The sequence below is a fragment of the Chamaea fasciata genome, unplaced genomic scaffold (assembly GCF_029207755.1).
Source record: "Chamaea fasciata isolate MVZ Bird 193981 ecotype frontalis unplaced genomic scaffold, bChaFas1.0.hap1 SCAF_5, whole genome shotgun sequence".
NCBI classification, from domain to species: Eukaryota; Metazoa; Chordata; class Aves; order Passeriformes; family Sylviidae; genus Chamaea; species Chamaea fasciata.
In genome coordinates, this window is record NW_027094090.1 from 63,532,525 (window position 1) to 63,549,800 (window position 17,276).

At 50.8% G+C, this 17,276-nt stretch overlaps 1 protein-coding gene across 3 annotated transcripts; it reads right to left on the bottom strand.

Annotated features, from left to right (window-relative positions):
* Positions 1 to 8,596: 8,596 nt before the first annotated feature.
* TXN2 (thioredoxin 2) lies at positions 8,597 to 17,036 on the bottom strand. Of its 3 annotated transcripts, none has more exons than XM_066184029.1 (4): positions 16,979 to 17,036; positions 16,299 to 16,483; positions 15,171 to 15,294; positions 8,597 to 10,438 (listed from the first exon to the last, which is right to left on the bottom strand). In XM_066184029.1, exons 2-4 carry the CDS (start codon positions 16,481 to 16,483, stop codon positions 10,322 to 10,324), a joined length of 426 nt encoding a protein of 141 aa, XP_066040126.1. In that variant the 5' UTR covers positions 16,979 to 17,036; the 3' UTR covers positions 8,597 to 10,321. The 3 variants fall into 3 exon arrangements, with proteins under 3 accessions (XP_066040126.1, XP_066040128.1, XP_066040127.1); XM_066184031.1 differs by lacking the exon at positions 16,979 to 17,036 and adding an exon at positions 16,864 to 16,954; XM_066184030.1 differs by lacking the exon at positions 16,979 to 17,036 and adding an exon at positions 16,795 to 16,890.
* Between the last annotated feature and the right edge of the window lie 240 nt (positions 17,037 to 17,276).

The following is a 17,276-nucleotide window of genomic DNA, read 5'->3' on the forward strand; positions in this document are numbered from 1 at the left end:
GCTCCCTCAGACCCTGCCCATGTGTCAGATGGTCCAGTTCCCTTGGGCAGCTTCATACTTCTGCCCTAGAGTTGCTCGAGTTTGTGAGTGTCCTTTTTTGCAAATGTGAAGGACTATCCTGAAGCAGCCTGAGAAGGGAGAGCAGGTGTCTCTGCCTGCTTGTAGAAGCTTGAGTCTTTGAGTGTGAGTGTTGGGGTGTGCATGCACAGCACCAGCATTTGTCCATGTGTGTACACAGTGTCACAGGGCAGCTGTGCATCCGCCTCTCAGGTAAATATTGACTCAGAAGTTTAGGTCATAAAAGTGGGTGCAAAATCACTCAAGGCCCTGGAGCTGTGCTCATTTTTGTAAGCAGAGCTTTCCTGCAGGTGTGCTGTGTGAATGTCATCCATGCTGGGTCCCAGGGATGTCTGAGCATGGTCCTCCTGCAGCAGCTCTGTATCTTAGCTGGCACAGATCCTCTGTCTCATTATTGTTAAAGAAGATGTTTGCAGTCAGGTTTAAATCTGGTCAGGTAGCTTCTTGATTACTCACTTCTCAGCTATTACTCTGCTTCAGTAACCCTGAAGCTCAGGGAGACAGGGTGTACTAGGCAGTAGCCAGGTCTGGAAGAAAACAGAAATAATTTTCTGCTCTGGTGATGTTGCCAGAGGGCAGCACATCACTGCTGTGATGTCACGAGCATGAGGCACAGCCTTCAGAGCATGAAAAAGGACACCCATTACTCAGGGGACCAACAGGTGTTTTCAAAGGAGTCAAGTGAAAAGAGACACCTCAAAACTTTTACCTGCTTGCTGTCTTGGGGATATGGTAGGCGAAACACTGCGTAACTGTGAATCAGCAATGCCTTTTGAAATACTGGGATTGTGGCTTAATGAGCAATCCCTCTGTTGTCTTCATAAGTCTTGGTACTGTGGTGTTGGTGGACTGGGCAGGGTAGAGCCAAGGCTGGGCCAGTGACTGCCCCAAGCTACAGAGGCAGCTGCAGCAGAAGAAAGCCCTGAGGTGCTGGTTCTCAGCTGGCCACATCCACTCCTCATTTTACTGCAAGAACTACATCAAGCCTCTGTCATAAGGAGCTTTGGTGCTGCAGCCCAGGGTGCTTGGATGCCTAACACAGAAGGAAAAGGGGTCCTTGGGTAAAGACCTCCTTGGTGTTAATCTCCAGGCTGGAGCTGTAGTCTTACAAAGAAGAGGAAACGAAGCAAAGTAGTTTGCAATGGGGAATGGAGATGTAAATCTGCGTTAACATAGGGTGAGGTGCTCAAAGGTCTGACCCAGATCAGAGTCAGGCAAAGTTTGTTCCCCAGCTATAGAAAATTATTACAGAAATGCAATAAAACAAGGTTTTACTACAAGCCAAGGGCAAGAATCACCAGTTGTTTATGTCACTCAGCTCCCTTTATTCTGAAACAATTAAGGGACCGCTTAGGTGCCATGAGGAAAATATATTCAGCTCAGGTTTGAAAGGCAGAATTTGTTCCAGGGATCAACATCTCCTGTTGAGACCCTTTTGTAAATCCCAAAATCAAGGTGAAATACAAACTCAGCTGATCTTCCCTATCAACTTCACATCTGGATCTACAGGACCAGCTGGGATCCTCTGGGTTGTGTTGGGACAAGAAGCTGTGTCTGCACCAACACCCCTCCTGGATATAGGTAGAAGGCCCAAAATACGTGCACAGCCACCATAAGCCATGAGACCTTGTTCTCTGCTCAGGGCAGGGTGGCCAGTCCTGCCCAGCTTAGCAGCCTGGAGAACCTCACCAAGGCTTATCTGGTTCTGTGCCCTCCTCCCTCCCCAGACATACCCCCAAGGCCACATTTTCCTGCTTCACCCAAAGGCTTATTTTTCTTATTTTAAAACAAACAGAATTGTGTCTGTTTTGATTTCTAGAAGAAGGTTAGAGGGAGGTCAGAGCTGACATCTGGGATGGAGATAACATTCCGTCTAATTAGCAAGCTCTAGATAATGAGGGCCTTCCTGTCCCATCCCCCTGCCCTGATGTGAGAAAGGACAGCCAGCACAGGCTGGTGCAGAAATGGGGCAAGAGAACACCATGTAGGGCAGCATTTCATCTTCTAGTGTCCCCAGCCCAAGCTTGTGGGCTGCTGATAGGTGCCCATGGGCGACGGCTGGAGGCTGCTCCTCCTTCATCTTTATGAAGACACCGTCTGCAGGTGCTCAGCCTCTGCAGACTCTTTCCAAGGCATTGGCCATGGCTTTCCAAAGCGCCAGCAGTGCTGCCATTCACCCTCTCTGCAAAGCAGGGTTTGTGGATTTAGACACCCTGGGTGCTACCTATGCTGCTGTGTGTGTCACAAGAGAAGACACCGGGAGACACAATATTGGTGGGAGGCAGATGAGATGAGGACAGTGAGGATCCCGAGGCACGGCTGGGCTATCTGCTGCCCTCCCCTCAGCCTAGGGAGCTGTACATTAGCAGTTCCGTCCCTGCTCTCGGGAGCTGGGTCATTTACCAGGGCAGTGCAGCCTGCCAGGCTGACATGATGCAGCTGTTTGTTCGCAGCAGTCCCATGAAGAGGAAGCGGCCGTGGCTGGAGCCAGCTTTGGCTGGGATGCTGGGCTGGGGGAGAAAGGGGCAGAAGTGCTGGGGGACCCAGTTTGTGAGGCTCCTGCAATTTGTAGACATAGCCCCCAGCAGCCGGACAGGGAGATGCTGGAATAAGGCCTGACTCAGCTAGGACAGAGGCTCCCTGGCTGAATCACCCAAGCACTGTGCCTTCCCTGCAGCTCCCCCACTGTGGGCTGCTGGTGCTTTTGCAAAACTCTGGGAGGTTTCAGGCACCGGCAAGCATGGCCGGGGCTGAACTTTAGCCAGGCATTCTCCAGGTGAGATTATGATAACGGGTGGATCCGGTCCATGAAAAACCCCGGCTGGCACCCCTTAGCAGAGCCGGTGACACATCAGCCTCCTTGCCTCATCAGCTCCATGGCAGAGGGATTTGCTGACAGCAGCCCCAGATTCCACCCTCAACGGAAATGCCACAGCCTGTTGATTCCTTGGAGGCAACGTGACCATCATTCCCGGCCTCAGTATAAAACCCCAGGGAGGGAAGGAAAAAGGAGGGAGGAAAACAGGGCTTGGGATGTAACAGTGGCAGAATTTAGCCATCATGACCCCAGCTGCAAGCTGGACAAACGAGGCTGGGAACAGTGCCCTTGGGTCAGTCATGTGCTGCTGGCCACCATGGGCTGGACACAATGTCACAGGGAGCCACACAGCATTGTGGGGGAGTAGCAGAACAGGGAGATGACAGCAGCCTAAGGAGTTTGCTTCCAGACATGGCCACATGCTGCCAGTTTCTGTGCTGCAGGCTCCAGTGAGACCAGAACTGATGGGTCCCTCTTGTTCCTGCATCTTTTCATCTCAAGGATGCTGCCAGCTTCTGCCTTCATGTGCAGTGCCAGACAGATTAAGAAAACCCCAGACGTGCTTCCTCCTCAGAGTTGCCAAAAAATGGAGAATAGAACTTGAGCCCAAGGCCAGGGAAAGGGGAAGGAGAACTAAACAGTGTTCAGACAGGTACAAGGGGGTTGGAATGTTGGGCAACCGCACAGTTTAACATGAGAAATGCAGTGGTAGGTGTGACAGCAGCAACTTTTAATCTTGCCTGAGCTCTATGAAAAGTTTCCATGCTCCTGCCAGGATTTTAGGATGAAGCCCATGGGACCTGGCCTGGCTGGGAAGGGGAAGCTGGATCTCCTCAGGTAGCGAGCTAAGCTGAAACAGCTAGGCTGAAGGATCAACCCCTTGAGAGCAGACCTGGCAAGCAAGAAGGGAGAATGTGCAGGTTTTGTCTTGAAGCTTCCTGCCAAAAACTGGCACAGCCGTAAACACAAGTGCTGAACAATAAGGTCTCCTGTCCCTGCAGCTGCTAAAGCTGTCACCTGGGAAGCTTCCTGCAATCAGCCAGTGGCAGGACAAAAAGGAGCTCCCACATGCTTTCCTGCAATTTGTCATATGTCTGATCTCTGTTCTGCTTAGTGCCTGTCATCCTCCCTTCCCCCAGAGCCATCTCATGCTCCAACAGGAGGATGTGATTATGAAGACCAACTTCTGGTGCGGAGCAGGCTCATTGTTCAGCCTTGCTTCTCCAAGCAGCAAGAAGTGATTCTCTTTTTGACTTCTGAGTGACCCTATAGCCTCTTCTCAGCAAGTATTTCCCTTGGGCTGGTTCTGCAGGCACTAGGTGGACTTCCCTGGTGCCTCAGAGATCCACAGCCCTCTGCATATCCTCTCTGCCTGCCACGTGTTGATGCTCCAGGGTTTACGGTGACCAGAGTTGGCAGGACACTGCAACTGTCTTCTTTTTCAGAGCACTGCAACCTTTCCAAGGCGTTAATCTCTGGGTCTGAACAGTGCCATGCTGGATCTCTCTTCACGGGTAAGTATTTTTAGAAAGTTTGAGCTCAGACTATGCAGTCACTTCTGAGCTATGCCAGGACAAAAAGAAAACAACCACTTCTGCCTGAACAATACCAGCACAGAACAAAAAGCCACTGTAAATGAGGTTTCTCGGCATCACTCAAAACTAGCCAACCTTTGAAAGATGAAACTCGCAGTCCAAAAAAAAAAAAAAAAAAAAAAAAAAAAAAAAAAAGAAGAAGAAAGAAAGAGGTTCCTGGTGAACAATTGAGCAGAAAGAGCTTTGACAGTTTGCTTAAAAAGCCGGATTAAAGCAAAATTATGTTATATAAATACCAGCGGGCGTGCTGGAGCTTGCATCACTCCATCTCCGTCCCGGCCGCTGGGACAGCCAGGCCCAGGGTTGGGTTTGTCACCTGCGGCTGCCTGTGCCACGGCCCCGCGGGTAAAGCCGCGTGCAGGGAAAGGAGCCGGGCAGTCCCTGCGCCCGAGGCTACGGGCGCTGTGGGGAAGTGTTATTGCCTCACGATGGAGCGAGACAGCAACCCCGGGGGATGCAGCTTCTCTCCTTCCCGAGGCTGTGAAGCTCCATGTGCAGAGCCCGCCGGGACAGACACTCTCTCCCTGACGGCTGTTTGGGACTGGCATGAATCTGCAGCCATGCGGGTGACCAGAGGTCACCATCTCTGGAAAACACCGAAATCTCTGGTGGATGTTGTACCCCCTGGATGATTTGAAGTCAGTATTTCTGAGGACTCTCACAGCAAAAATTTCCTGTTTTTCAGGAAATTGCTCAACCACTTGTCCACTCATAAAAGAGATGAAGCCAGGGTGCCTTTAGCAGCAGAGCAAAGAGAAGCTTTTAGAGGCTGAGAAGGGTACAGGGAGCTCAGCCTTGCCTTGAGTGGGAGAGCCGGCAGGCTGGCTCCTGTCCTTTTGTGTCAACAGCTGCAGCTGCTGGGGACATCTGTGAATCACAGACACTCCTGGCACTCTCCACAACAGAGAACAAGAGTATGTGAGTAGAGAGACATGTATATATACATATACACCTGCAAGGATCTTATTTCATGTAGGCCATGGAGAAAACCCATTACTTTTAGTGCATTTTTATTGTGACTTTTGGATCATGAGAGCCTAGGAAGCCAGAGTGAACTGGGAAGTTGGGTGCTCCCCTGTTGCCTGCAGCTTCCAGCTGTCCTCCACGCTCAGGACACGAGCGGCTCCAGTGTCCCCCTCTGGCCTCTCCTTGTAGGATGTTTCTCTGTCTCACTGCCCACTCTTGGGCAAGGGACCCCTTGCCACCAGGAAGGCAGCCACAAGGTTTCTCCTCACTCCATTCCCTGGGATGTGGGTGGACACATTTTCAGTCTCTCTCTGTAGGCGTCTCATTTTCACCCATTTGGCTCTTCTGGTGTAAGAAATTTGGGGTTTCCCCTGCTGCTCCTGCCTCCATCCCTCCCTGGCTGGTGGAATGCACAGAGAGAAAAAGCAACCAGGCATGGTTTATCACAGCAGCCCCCTCCAAACTGCATCCAGCCTGTGGTTACCACTCTCTTGAGAGTTGCAGTCTTTGGTTTTTGCCTGTGAAAGGTTTTGTGGAGAAAAGCATTGCTGAAGTTACAGAGCTGTAGAGGCAGAGAAACCACAAAGCTTACAATGGCACCCCACATCCTTGAAAAGAGCAGCAAGACATGGCAGAACACCACCCCTGTGTGGTGATGGACAGTGTCCTGGTTTTGACTGGGACAGAGTTAATTTTCTTCCTAGCAGCCACTGCAGTGCTGTGTGTTGAATTTAGTATGAGAATAATGCTGATAACATACCAATGCTCTACTTCTTTCTAAGCAGTGCTTACTTTAAATCAAGGACTTTTCAGTTCCCTATGCTCTGTCAGTGAGGACCTACACAAGAAGCTGGGAAGGACTGTGGCCAGTAGAGCTGATCTGAACTGGCCAAAAGGATATTTCATGTCATAAGACATCATCCCCAGTATATAAACTGGTGGTTACCTGGGATGAGCCAATCACTGCTCAGGGACAGGCTGGGCATCAATCAGCCAAGCGGTGAGCATTTATATTGTGCATCACTTGTTTCTCTTGTGTTTTCTCCTTGGTTTTGTAGTTTCTCTTTTCATTAAAAGTATTATGTTATCCTTATATTTCAATTTATTTAAATTATTAAACTGTTCTTATCTTAACCCATGCTTTTGCCTTTTGTTTCCGATTCTCCTTCCCATCCCACTGGGAGAGGTGAGTGAGCAGCTACCCAGTACTTATTTCCCAACTGGGGTTAAACCACAGCTGAGCCTGGGTGTGTTGCAGGGGCAGGTAAGGAGGATAGGAGACTGTGTAACAGGTGATCTAGTCTGGTTTAGGTTTGGAAATCAAGCCTATGGTAGTTTTATCTTATCTTTTTATTGACTAGACTATTGCAGCTGCTGTTACTCTTTAACTGTGTGCTGGCATGAAACTCACAGCAAGCACTGGCCATAATTTAGGAGTAGTTTTGAACAACACTGAGCTTAACATTGCTGCTAACAGCCTTGTAAGGCTGGAGAATTTAATTGCTGATTCTGTCTGAATCCTATAATTACTTGGATGAGAAAAACGAGGTGTGTGAGGGGAAGCTCAAAATAATTAACAAACTGTTTGGGCTAACAGCCTGGCTGGGCTGGTGAAAGGCTCTGCCTAAGGCCATGTAGGTGGGGGCCATTTCCCTGTTGACATGGAGCTGATCTTTGTTTTGTTCTTTGCACAGGAGGAATCATATTTGTTGATAAAGCAAAGGATTTACTGGCCAGGCTACCAAGGTCAGACCTCACTGGAAACAAACTGGCCCAAACTATCCCCTTCAGAGGGCCACATATACACAGCCCACTGTGTGCTGCAAGCCAAGCACTGAGTTTTCCATCCTCTAGCAGCCCGTAAAGCTGATCCTGGCATAGCACCTCTAGTAGAGAAGACAGCAAAGCTCTCCCTCCTTCCTTGCAGATATTCACTGAGCCAGAGTACTGGAAATTAACTTGGAGTTCAGCAGGCAGGCACAAATCCTGCGGAAAGGAGCAGCTGTGTTAGGGCTTGATGCAAGTGTAAAGCCAACAGAAATGAATGGAAAACCTCCACCTGCATGGAATCAGGTGCCTTGGACAAGACTGTGGGGACAGAGGCACTGTGCCCGACCCTTGGGGGAACCTTGGCATTGGGTTCAAAACATGGATGGGGAAGAGAAGTGGGCTCAGCTGAGCATTGCTCCCCTTAGGAAGGCAGTGACTGCCATGCCCTCTTAAAATAGAAACAAGGAACATTAAGAGAAAGCTACTGTCAAATAGACAGGCTTGGGTAGGAGAGAGCAAATGCTTGACACATCAGAGGAGGATCTGATGTGCTTAACACCAGAAGGGAAAACAAACTGCATCCTCACTGGAGAGAGGAAACATTTTCCCAGCTGACATGGAAAAAAAAGCTACTGCTGAGGAATTACGCATTGCTTTAGCTCCCTTCAGTTGGGAAAGACCAACATCACATTCAGGTGGCATGAAAATTGCTATGCAACCCCTCTTTAACCACTACATAAATACACTGCTGGCACTGCTTCCTGCTTGCACTGCTTGTTATTAACACCGCTGTGGGAATCCCTGAAGCCTTCCCCAGCAGCTGGCAAACAGGGAGTTGAATTAAAAACCTGGCACAGAAAATATCCTTTTGCTCTGAGTCCTGTCCTGTGGTGGAAACCTTGCAAAGTGCTTGAGGAATCTCAAGCTGTCCCCAGACCCCTCGTCCTACTGTCCACCTGTTACACTGTTCTGAAGGATTCCCACATGGCACCACGTATGTGGGTCTTCAGCATTTATCTCAAAGAAACAGTTGTGGCTTTCACATAATGCACCCTGAAGTGTGCTGGCTCTTTAACAGCAAGTGACACTTTAGCTCTGCTTTTCCTTAGAAGGAAGCAATAAAATAACTATTTTATACTGCCCCTTAATTACACAATGTGAAGTCACTGTGTTTTTTCCTGTTCTGTAGGCTGGTAAGGTAAGAAAGTTGATTATTGTCGGGTATGTTCCTGTTCCCCTACTTTTCATGCTTGTACAGGAAAATGGAGTCTTTACTAGACGTATTTACTGAGCGGGAACACCAAAACTGCAGGGGAAATTGCTCAGGCTGAAACTCGAGGAGGTCAGGAGCAGCACAGCCTCTGTGATCTCCAGAATAAAATGAAACACCAGTTTTTATTGATTGTAACTGACCAACAGTTCTTTACCACATTACATCCAAGTGACATCACTTCTAGCAGCGTGCCAGCAGTGAGATCAGCCCAGCCCAAATGGGAGGCAACCACCTCAGGGGACCAGTACCACCTTGTGCTGTGGCCCAGGCTCCAGGGTGACAGAAGGAGGTGGGAGCAGTGATGCCAGCCAGCAGCACTGCAGTTGCAGCAGGACTTGGATCATCACTCCCCTGGCTCCTTCAAAGGAGTTACTACAGAAGTGCAGAAAAAAAAAATTACCTTGCTGCTCGTATGCCAGGGAGGTGAAATGGAACAAAGCCAAAGCAGATTTAAGAGTGACTGAAGGAAACAGAAGCTGGGAAAAAAAAAGCAAAAAAAAAAAAGCAAAAAAAAAAAAAGCAAGCAGCTTGTATATGGTTATTAAGCACTTACAATGTTCTCATGCAGCTTAGATAAGCAAGCTGAAATTAAACAGTACAGTAGTCATCAGTGCTGGTGCTCTACTCTGCCTGCAAGCACAGGAGGAGGCTGGGAGCACGCAGAAGCCAGGTTGACAAGAAACAGGTGTATGTGAGGAGGAGAAGGAGGAGGAAGAGGTTGGAAGGGCTTAAGGCTGCTTAGATAGAAGCCCACAGCCGGCTTAGTCTGGCCCTTAGTCCAAAGGTCAGGGCAACTGAAGTCAAAGGACTGCCTTCTGGCAGGGCTCACCTGTGGGAGCACACTTAATCATTCACAACAGGGAGAGGGAGGCTCTTAGGCTCCACAGACAGGGGAGGGGTGAGAAAAGCACACAGGGAGCGAGCACAGCTCAGATTCCTTGTGTGCAATGAGCAGCTGTTCATCTGTGTGTAAGAGGAGAGTCCTCCCTCTGGCCCCCTGGATCCAGGAGCACAAAGGGGGTCCTACAGGCAGCACTGAAAGCCCCATGGAAGAAATCCCCTACTTTGTTTTTCAGTACATTACCTTTTAGTAGGGATCAAGTCATAACCTGCACTTTCCCAACCCATAATTAGAAACTGTGCTGCTGATACTCCCCAACTCACCTCTCTGAAGAGACAGATTTGTGAGAATGAAGTTTTATGCTCCCAGCTAGACAGCAGTGACTGATTAAAGTTCTCTACTGCAGACATACAAAAGGAGATCCATAAAATAGTTCTATTTTCTCTTATAAAATTATGATGGGAACCCATGGATTTATGGAGGAGTTGTACCTGTCCCAGCAACATAAGGACAGAGAAAGAAAGAAACAGGTTTCACAAACAAGACAGAGGCATTCTCAGCTTTAAATGAACCCACCCAGGGCAGGTATGTACCATCATCTTGCAGGGAGCAGCTGCCCTCTGCTCTGGGCTATCAGATGTGAGGCAAAGACAAAAACATTCCTCCTCATAACTCAGCAGCAGCAGCAGCAGCTCTGCACGTCAGCTCTTGGCTGATAAACACAGGCTCCAAATTCCAGCCACATTCCCTGTTTTGAGAATAAGCAGCCCTGCTCCTCAGCACCCTTTACAACTACTGCTGCTCATGAGAAGGGGGAGAAGGAGGGAAGAGTTACAACATTTTCCATCTCCTAAAACCACCACAACAGAAGAAACCCCGGGGTTGTACAGGGCAGGCAATTGACCTGCCCTCAGCTCTCCCAGGCAAGGAATGCACAACATGGATATGTCCAGAGGCAGAGGTACAGCCTCCCTTTTACTTCAGGCTCCAATGAGTTTCTTGAGAAATGCCTCCAGCTGATCCTCGTCTTTTATGCCCACGAATTTATCCACAACGTCTCCATTCTTCATAGCCAGCACAGTTGGCACTGCTGACACCTGGGGCAAGAGAAACAGGAAGACAGGTGAGCAAAGCCTGCAGGAAGCCACCTGCACCTGGTCTCCCAATGGAAGTCTAAGGAAGCAGCTACAAGGGAGCTGAGCATGCACTGCTCTAGAGTAAGGTGTCCACTTGCAAGACAGGCCAGCTGAGCTTCATGTTTTCTGTCTCTGCACTGACTTGCAGCACTCTACTCAAGACAAGGCTGAGCTACTTTCTGAGTTTAAGTAAGACCAAATTTTTAAAGACAAAACCACAGTTAATACAAAACCCATCTCCAGTACAAATGCTTCTTCTCCTTCCCTTTTGTCCTATCATAAATGAACCCATCTAGGACACATCTCAGACGTAATGACCTTTGAACATTTCATGGCCAGGGTAGCATCAGACTGGACCTGTGTTCTTCTCCACACAGGACTGGAGCTCTAATCCTAACTGCCCCACCATTGCACAGGCAGATTTTCTGTTCCATCATATTATGGCAGTGACAATCCTCTCCAAGCCTTCTTCCTTTCCCACTTGTTTTCAGTGGTTTATCTGGTCACAAACCAGTGGTCATTCACTGCAGATCTCTGATGATTAGGTAAGAATTGAAAAAGTCCCTCTGACCAGAGCTAGCAGGGCAGGCAGCTGTGCTGCTCTGGGCGCTGCTTTTTTAGCTCAGAACAAATTTTTCTGGGAATTATCCAAGAGAACAGTGTTGGAAGTGACAACACTCCTCAGGGACTTGCTGGTTGACTGGTGACAGCAGAGACCCCAGGGACATGACTGAAAGAAGGAACAACCAGAGCTTAGAGAGCTGCAGCAATGGAAGATCTGATCATATTTCTGACCCCACAGCTTTGATGCCCTTCTCTCTGCAAAGTCTTCCCCCCAAAACACATCCTGTCCTTATCTTGCCTGCTGACTCTCCTCCAGCCTGCGGGGCCATCCCATGTGCACTGCCAGCCCTGCTGCCAACAAAGATCAGCAAATCCCTCTGGAAACTCATCCGAGGGCTGGCTTTTCTCCCACTGGAGCCTGAGATGAAAGAGACATTTTGTCTTCCCTTCCCACCCGGTCCCAGCCGGGCAGTCCAGCATAGCTCCCCACAGTGTCCTTCAGGGCTTGTGCAGTCTCATCTGAAGGGATGGGAGCGTCGAGGCTGCTCAGTGCACAATCTTCAGCACCTCCTAGTGACTGCAGGGAACGGATCCAGAGGGCTCGGGCCCCAGCACCGGCAATGGTGCCAACACATTCCCTTGAGATTTTAGGAGAGAGAAAGGATGCATTGCACTCAGCTGCTCCCTCCCTGAGAAAGGGCAAACCTCCACTGACCCTCCGTCTGGTTTGCACAGTGGGTTAATACCAAGCAGAGTTTCTCCAGTCCCATCCAAAAAAATCAAGAGCTGGCCCCTATTAGGGCTGGAGTGAGGAACAGGCAACTCTTGGAAGCTCTGTGGAAATGCAGCCAACACCATGTTGCCAGGTTGCGTGGCTGACCACTGCACCCACGAGCTTCACATGGTCTCAATCCTTCTTTTTCCCTCTTCGTGCTGGTGAGCAAATCCCAAGAAAGAGTGGAAGATCTGGGGCTGGTGCTGCAGAGCCAGATGAGAACCAGGGGCACAGAACAAGTTTCCTCTGCTCAGAAAACACAATGTTTTTGTCAACTTCCTTCCTGCCAGCTGCAGCAAGGGCAGCCTGTTAATGGGGCACGTACTTTGTTTTGCTGGTTGAGAAGCAAACGTAAGGGAATTTCTAGAATGCAAAGTTGAGGGCTTCCCCCCCCCCCGTCTTATTTTGGGTCCCATCTACACTGAACCTAAACAAACTTTCCTCCTCCCTGAAGAGCATTTCTACAGAAAAAAATCAGTCTGTTTTTGATTAGTGTTGACCACATAAATAAATAAACAAACACAGCCATCCTGGTTATTCCTGGCAACACCCATACCAAGGGAATTCTCTCCCATCTGAAACTTTTATACAAGCTCAGATGCCACACAACAGAGCAGGGGGAAGGATTTCACCCAGGCTTCTGAGTGAGGAGGTAACAGGATGGGGCCCCACTGATGAATGACCATGTCTGTACCTAGCAGCTCTCCTGAGCTGCCCACTCACAGTGGCCAGAGAAGGGGTTGCCCTTTCCCAGTCATCACACACAGAGGCAGCTGGCTAAGGCAAGCAATTAATCTAAAGAATTTCAAGAGACTGCATATAAACAAAAGTATGTCTTCTCCCTCCCTGCTCTTGAGGCGAGAGGTCAGGAGCTGAATGGAGCAGCAGAGAAAGGCCACAACCAGAGATGAAAGGTGTTAGATAAAATGAGGAGTCCCCAGAGAAAGCACTTTTGCGCTGGGCATAACAGGACAGGGAAGGGCACTGAGGACATTCCTAGTTGCAGGAAATGCATATGTGTTTTGTGCTAAGCTGGGGTGGCTGAGAGCCAAGGGCAGACAGGCCACTTGTATAAAGGAATGCGCCAGCATTCCTCGGCTCTTCCAGGGGGTCTCCCCCTCCCAGTGCCTCCCCCTGTGCCAAGGAGGCTGCTGAAGAGGACATTGTGCAAGCAGGCAGCAAGCCGGGGGCTGCGTGTGTGCATGGGCAGGGGAATAAACATGGATGGAGGGAGACTTCCCAGCAGCTAGTGAGGGAGTTATGGGGGTGGCATGGACACTGAAAACCCCCAAACAAAGACCTCCTCAGCAGGCAGACATCTGATCCCCAATGGAATGGCTTTAAAACAAATGTTTTCTGATCCCCTCTAAACACCACCTGTGGTTTTCCTGATCTCTCACAAACACTCTATTTGGTCCCTCTTTGATCTCAACTTGGTGCCTTCCCATTAGCCCTGACATTCCTCCTTACATGGCAACTTCCCAGAAGACGAAGCAAAACCAAGCACATGCTCAGCACGCAAACCAAACTTCTGCCTTGGAAAGGAGGCTCCAAACTACGGAAATCTGACCAGAAAATTCTGTCTAGGGACAGTGTTTTAGCCACGGGGATAATGGCCAAGACAAGACACACACATCACTCCAAAAGTTGAGAAGGGCCTCTTGCAAAACAAAAACTTCATCGTGTTTGTATATAAAGTGCTAGAACGAACTACTAGAAGATGACCCTTCCCTGCAGCCTCAGTCCTACCTGCAAACAAACACACACAGCAGGCAGTGCCCCCTCAGCACGTCCTCAAACCTGCAAAACTTGGGACTTTCAGCCTCTTTTCACAGACCTTTCTCTGCATGCACATACCCTGCTTGTCGTTTTGCACTCATCTGAGATTATCCTCTTGTAATCCCAGCTAATTCTATCTACTGGAAGGCTTTGAACAATACGTGAGTTGAGCTAATAATCTCTATTCTCTTCTCCTTAGCGTGGCTGCTACCAGAGCTTTCCCTGCATCTATGAGGATTTACACCCTTTTAGATCATCAGTAAAACCACCTCGTCCTCTTCAGCTTCTCACCAGCACCCTCTGAGCTGTGCAGCCTTCTGGGCTAGCAGCAGCCAGCCCTGCTCAGGAGCCAGGAGCCATCCTCCTTGGCCTGGGGGGTATCTGCCAGCATGCCTACACCCTGCAGAGCACTGGAGGCTCTCATGCTGAGCTTGTGGGAGCTGCAAGTCATGACTGTGGCCACCAGCTGTGTGGGCACACCACCACAGCACAGGGAGAAAGGTCTCCCTGGGGAAAGAGTGGGAGGGCACAAGCTGTTTCCACTTCCATCTCCTTCTGGCTTAGCAGGGTGTGGGAATGGCACACAGCATCTTCTCCAGGCTCAACAAAATGACAGCTTGGTGAGGAGATGATTCACACTTTTCAGGGCAGCTTGAGGAGCTTGCTGTGCTAGTTGTCACCCTGGGAGCAGGACTTCATCTGCAGAGGGGGAGCAGATCCATCTGCATGACACCCAAGTGAAAATGAAGCATTTTTTTCCCTGTAAAACATAACAGCAGAATGCCCCAACTCCATAGGCAGAGTGGTTGTTTACAAGGAGAGACAACAGAGGCAAGCACAGCCCTTAGAGGGGCTTTAGATTTTCTTAAACTACCTAATCACTGACAGAGGGGACAAATAAATGAATCATGTAAACTAAAGCCATGGCATTCTCCAGTCATTCTGCTTCTTCCCGGGAGAAAGGCAGCACAGGGAACACACCCAGCAGTAATGCCGCACACTAGTCTAAGCACCAAGGTTCTCTACTTTCAAGAGCAAGACACATACTCCTGCTGTTTATGTGTTTTTTCTGACCTGGCTTCTACCTGTCCAAACAAAACTCACTGTGTCTCATTGTGCTGCAGCTTAAGGATGGGGACGTTATGACCCAGCAAGAGATCCTGAACAAGGGAGGGAAAGAGAGGATGGGCTGGTTGCACCAAGAACCACATGCACCAGCACAGCAGAGGGCTGTGGGGCTTGTAACTTCATGTTCTTGCCCTGCACCTGAGCAGCCCCAGCTGGCAGCAAAATGCTGTGTGCGCTCGAGGCCAGGGAAGTGTTTACACTGGCAGATACTGCAAGGCCTAGAGGACACCTCCCTGCAGGGAGCCAGGATGCTGGGCATGACCAGCCGAGCTGGAACAGAGCCAAGCAGCAAAATCCACCTACTGACAAGTGACTCAATGGATCAGGAACCTGCAGGCTCTGGGCTTCCCCTCCCCTCCAACACTGCTGCTGTGCAGGCACAGCTCTCCCCAGGGAGGCACCTTTGCATTGCCAGCTAAAGAAAGTCTGTGCACTTCCACTTCCTACCTCGTACTCGATAGCAAGGTCTGTGTGATCGTCAATGTCCACCTTGGCCATCAGCACCTTCCCCTCCAGCTTGGACACCAGCTTCTCCAACCTGGGGCCTAGGATCTTGCAGGGACCACACCACCTGATGGAGCAAGAAGAGAGAGGGGACATTAGGAGATGCAGGTGCAGCCGTGGAAGGCCTGCTGGTACACCAGTGCCTTTACACAATTGCTGTTTCACTCAAGAGCCAGCCTGGAAATACAATTCCTGAACCACGGCATAGAAAAATGCTTCTCTCACAAAGGAGCTGTCAAAGGTTAAGGAAGCTCTGTATCCAGTTTTAGGCTTCAGTTAGTTGTCCTCTCCTCCCTGGATGATCCCAACTAATGGTCACTTTGGTTTGTCAGGTAGTTTATTTACAGTGTAAGTTTTTTGGCTGTTTTGTGTTCTGTTTGCCCCAAATCAGCTATAACAGGCTCACATTACAGTACTGGAGGACTGTGAAAATACAGGAAAAACCCAAAGATAATCAGTATTGTTAACAGAGCAGATAACATCTGGGAATATTTTCACTGGCAGGTAGATGACAGCATTCTTATTGATGACAATTGCTGTCATTGGTGTCACGTGACTGTTATTAACACATAAAGGCATTTGCTATAAGGAGCCTCAAAACCATGCAGCTTTAAGAAACTTGGAATGTTAAACCATAACAATGGTGAGGCACAGCAAGTGCAGAGCTCTCAGTGGCTGTTAATAAACTTTCTAAGAGGACATGTCATCCATGAAGCCAAATAGGGCAGATATCAGAGCTTTTTCCTCAGGCATCTTTTGTAGGATAATGCAACACGGGCGCTGGGGTGACACCTGAGCACCTGGAAGGTGCAGCTCTGCCACCCTGGGGAATGCTTTCCTGGCACTCCTGTTTGACACTGCTGCAGAGCGTGGCTGTGAGGGGAATCTTCATGGATTGAGCCTGATCCACAGAAGCATCTTTCAACACCAAACTCCGCATCTTGGGAAGCTCTCAGGCGTGCTCCTCCATGGTGTTCCTGGAGTGCCACCCCATCAGGAAAGTTACAGGGACACTCCTGCACATCAGGAGTGACTGTGGAGAGGGGTGCAAGTGCCACGGGGGGAACTTACTGCGCGTGGAAGTCCACCACAACGGGCTTGGGATTGTTCACCACGCGGTCCTGGAAGTCGCTGCCGTCCTGCACGTTGAAAGTGCTCCTGCGGCCAGCTGAGGTGCCAAAGGCTCTGCCGTGGGATGCCAGGGACCCCCGCGCGGGGAGGGAGAGCAGCCGCTGGAGCGCCAGCCTCTGGGCCATCTGCGGGGAGAGTGGTTGGTGGGGGGGTGCAGCGCATGGCCGGTCCAACTGCAGCAGCGCCCTGCTCCGAGTCCCCAGGCCAAGAGGTGTCCAGGAGGGAAGCTTGTGGGATATGACACGGGATATAGTCCCCCCCCTGCGGCTCCAGCCCCCCAGCCACCGGGTCCCCGGCTGGACCCCGCCCCCTCCCCGTTTACAGGAGACAGCTCCAGGCTCAAGGCCCTCGTTTCTCCCAGCCCTGCAGAGCAAAGCTGCCCTCACCGCCCGTTGCTCCCCACCCGCAGGGCAGACCCAGGCCGCGGGATTCCCACCGCTCCGATACCGCGGGGCTCCTTCAGCCGAGATCCCAACAGGTGGCACAGGGCCCCCGGCCCCCAAACCTGTCGGGGAGAACAGCCCCAGCTCCCGGCACCCCGCCGCTCGCCGAGCCCGAAGGCAGGTGGGCACAGCCCCGAGGGCCCCGCTCCACCCGCAGGGCCCGCGTCCCGCCCGCACCTTCCCCGGCGCGGAGGTCACCCGCACACAACAACCTTCCGCCCGCCGCCCCGCCCGCCTGCGCTGATTGGCCGCCACCGCCGGAAGGCTGCTAGAAACGGGCCGGCCGCCCTCCCAGCCGATTGGCTGCTGTGCCTGTCCTTCAGGCAGCTTCGCTCCGCCCCTGGAGGGCCTGTGGGGTGTCACGTGGGGCGAACTCTGGCTGCTGATTGGCGGCGGAGCCCTCCAATGGGCGCAGCGGGAGCAGGCCGAGCCGTGGCGCGGGCCCGGCCGCCCCGGTGTCGCTCCCGGGCCCGGT

What these genes read in the sequence shown, in the direction of transcription:
- TXN2 (XM_066184029.1), bottom strand. Translation starts at nt 16,483, where the DNA reads ATGGCCCAGAGGCTGGCGCTCCAGCGGCTGCTCTCCCTCCCCGCGCGG. An exon ending in GTGGTGGACTTCCACGCGCA is followed by an intron (nt 15,295 to 16,298) that starts GTAAGTTCCCCC and finishes TTGCTCCATCAG; the next exon opens with GTGGTGTGGTCCCTGCAAGA. An exon ending in ACCTTGCTATCGAGTACGAG is followed by an intron (nt 10,439 to 15,170) that starts GTAGGAAGTGGA and finishes CTCTTGCCCCAG; the next exon opens with GTGTCAGCAGTGCCAACTGT.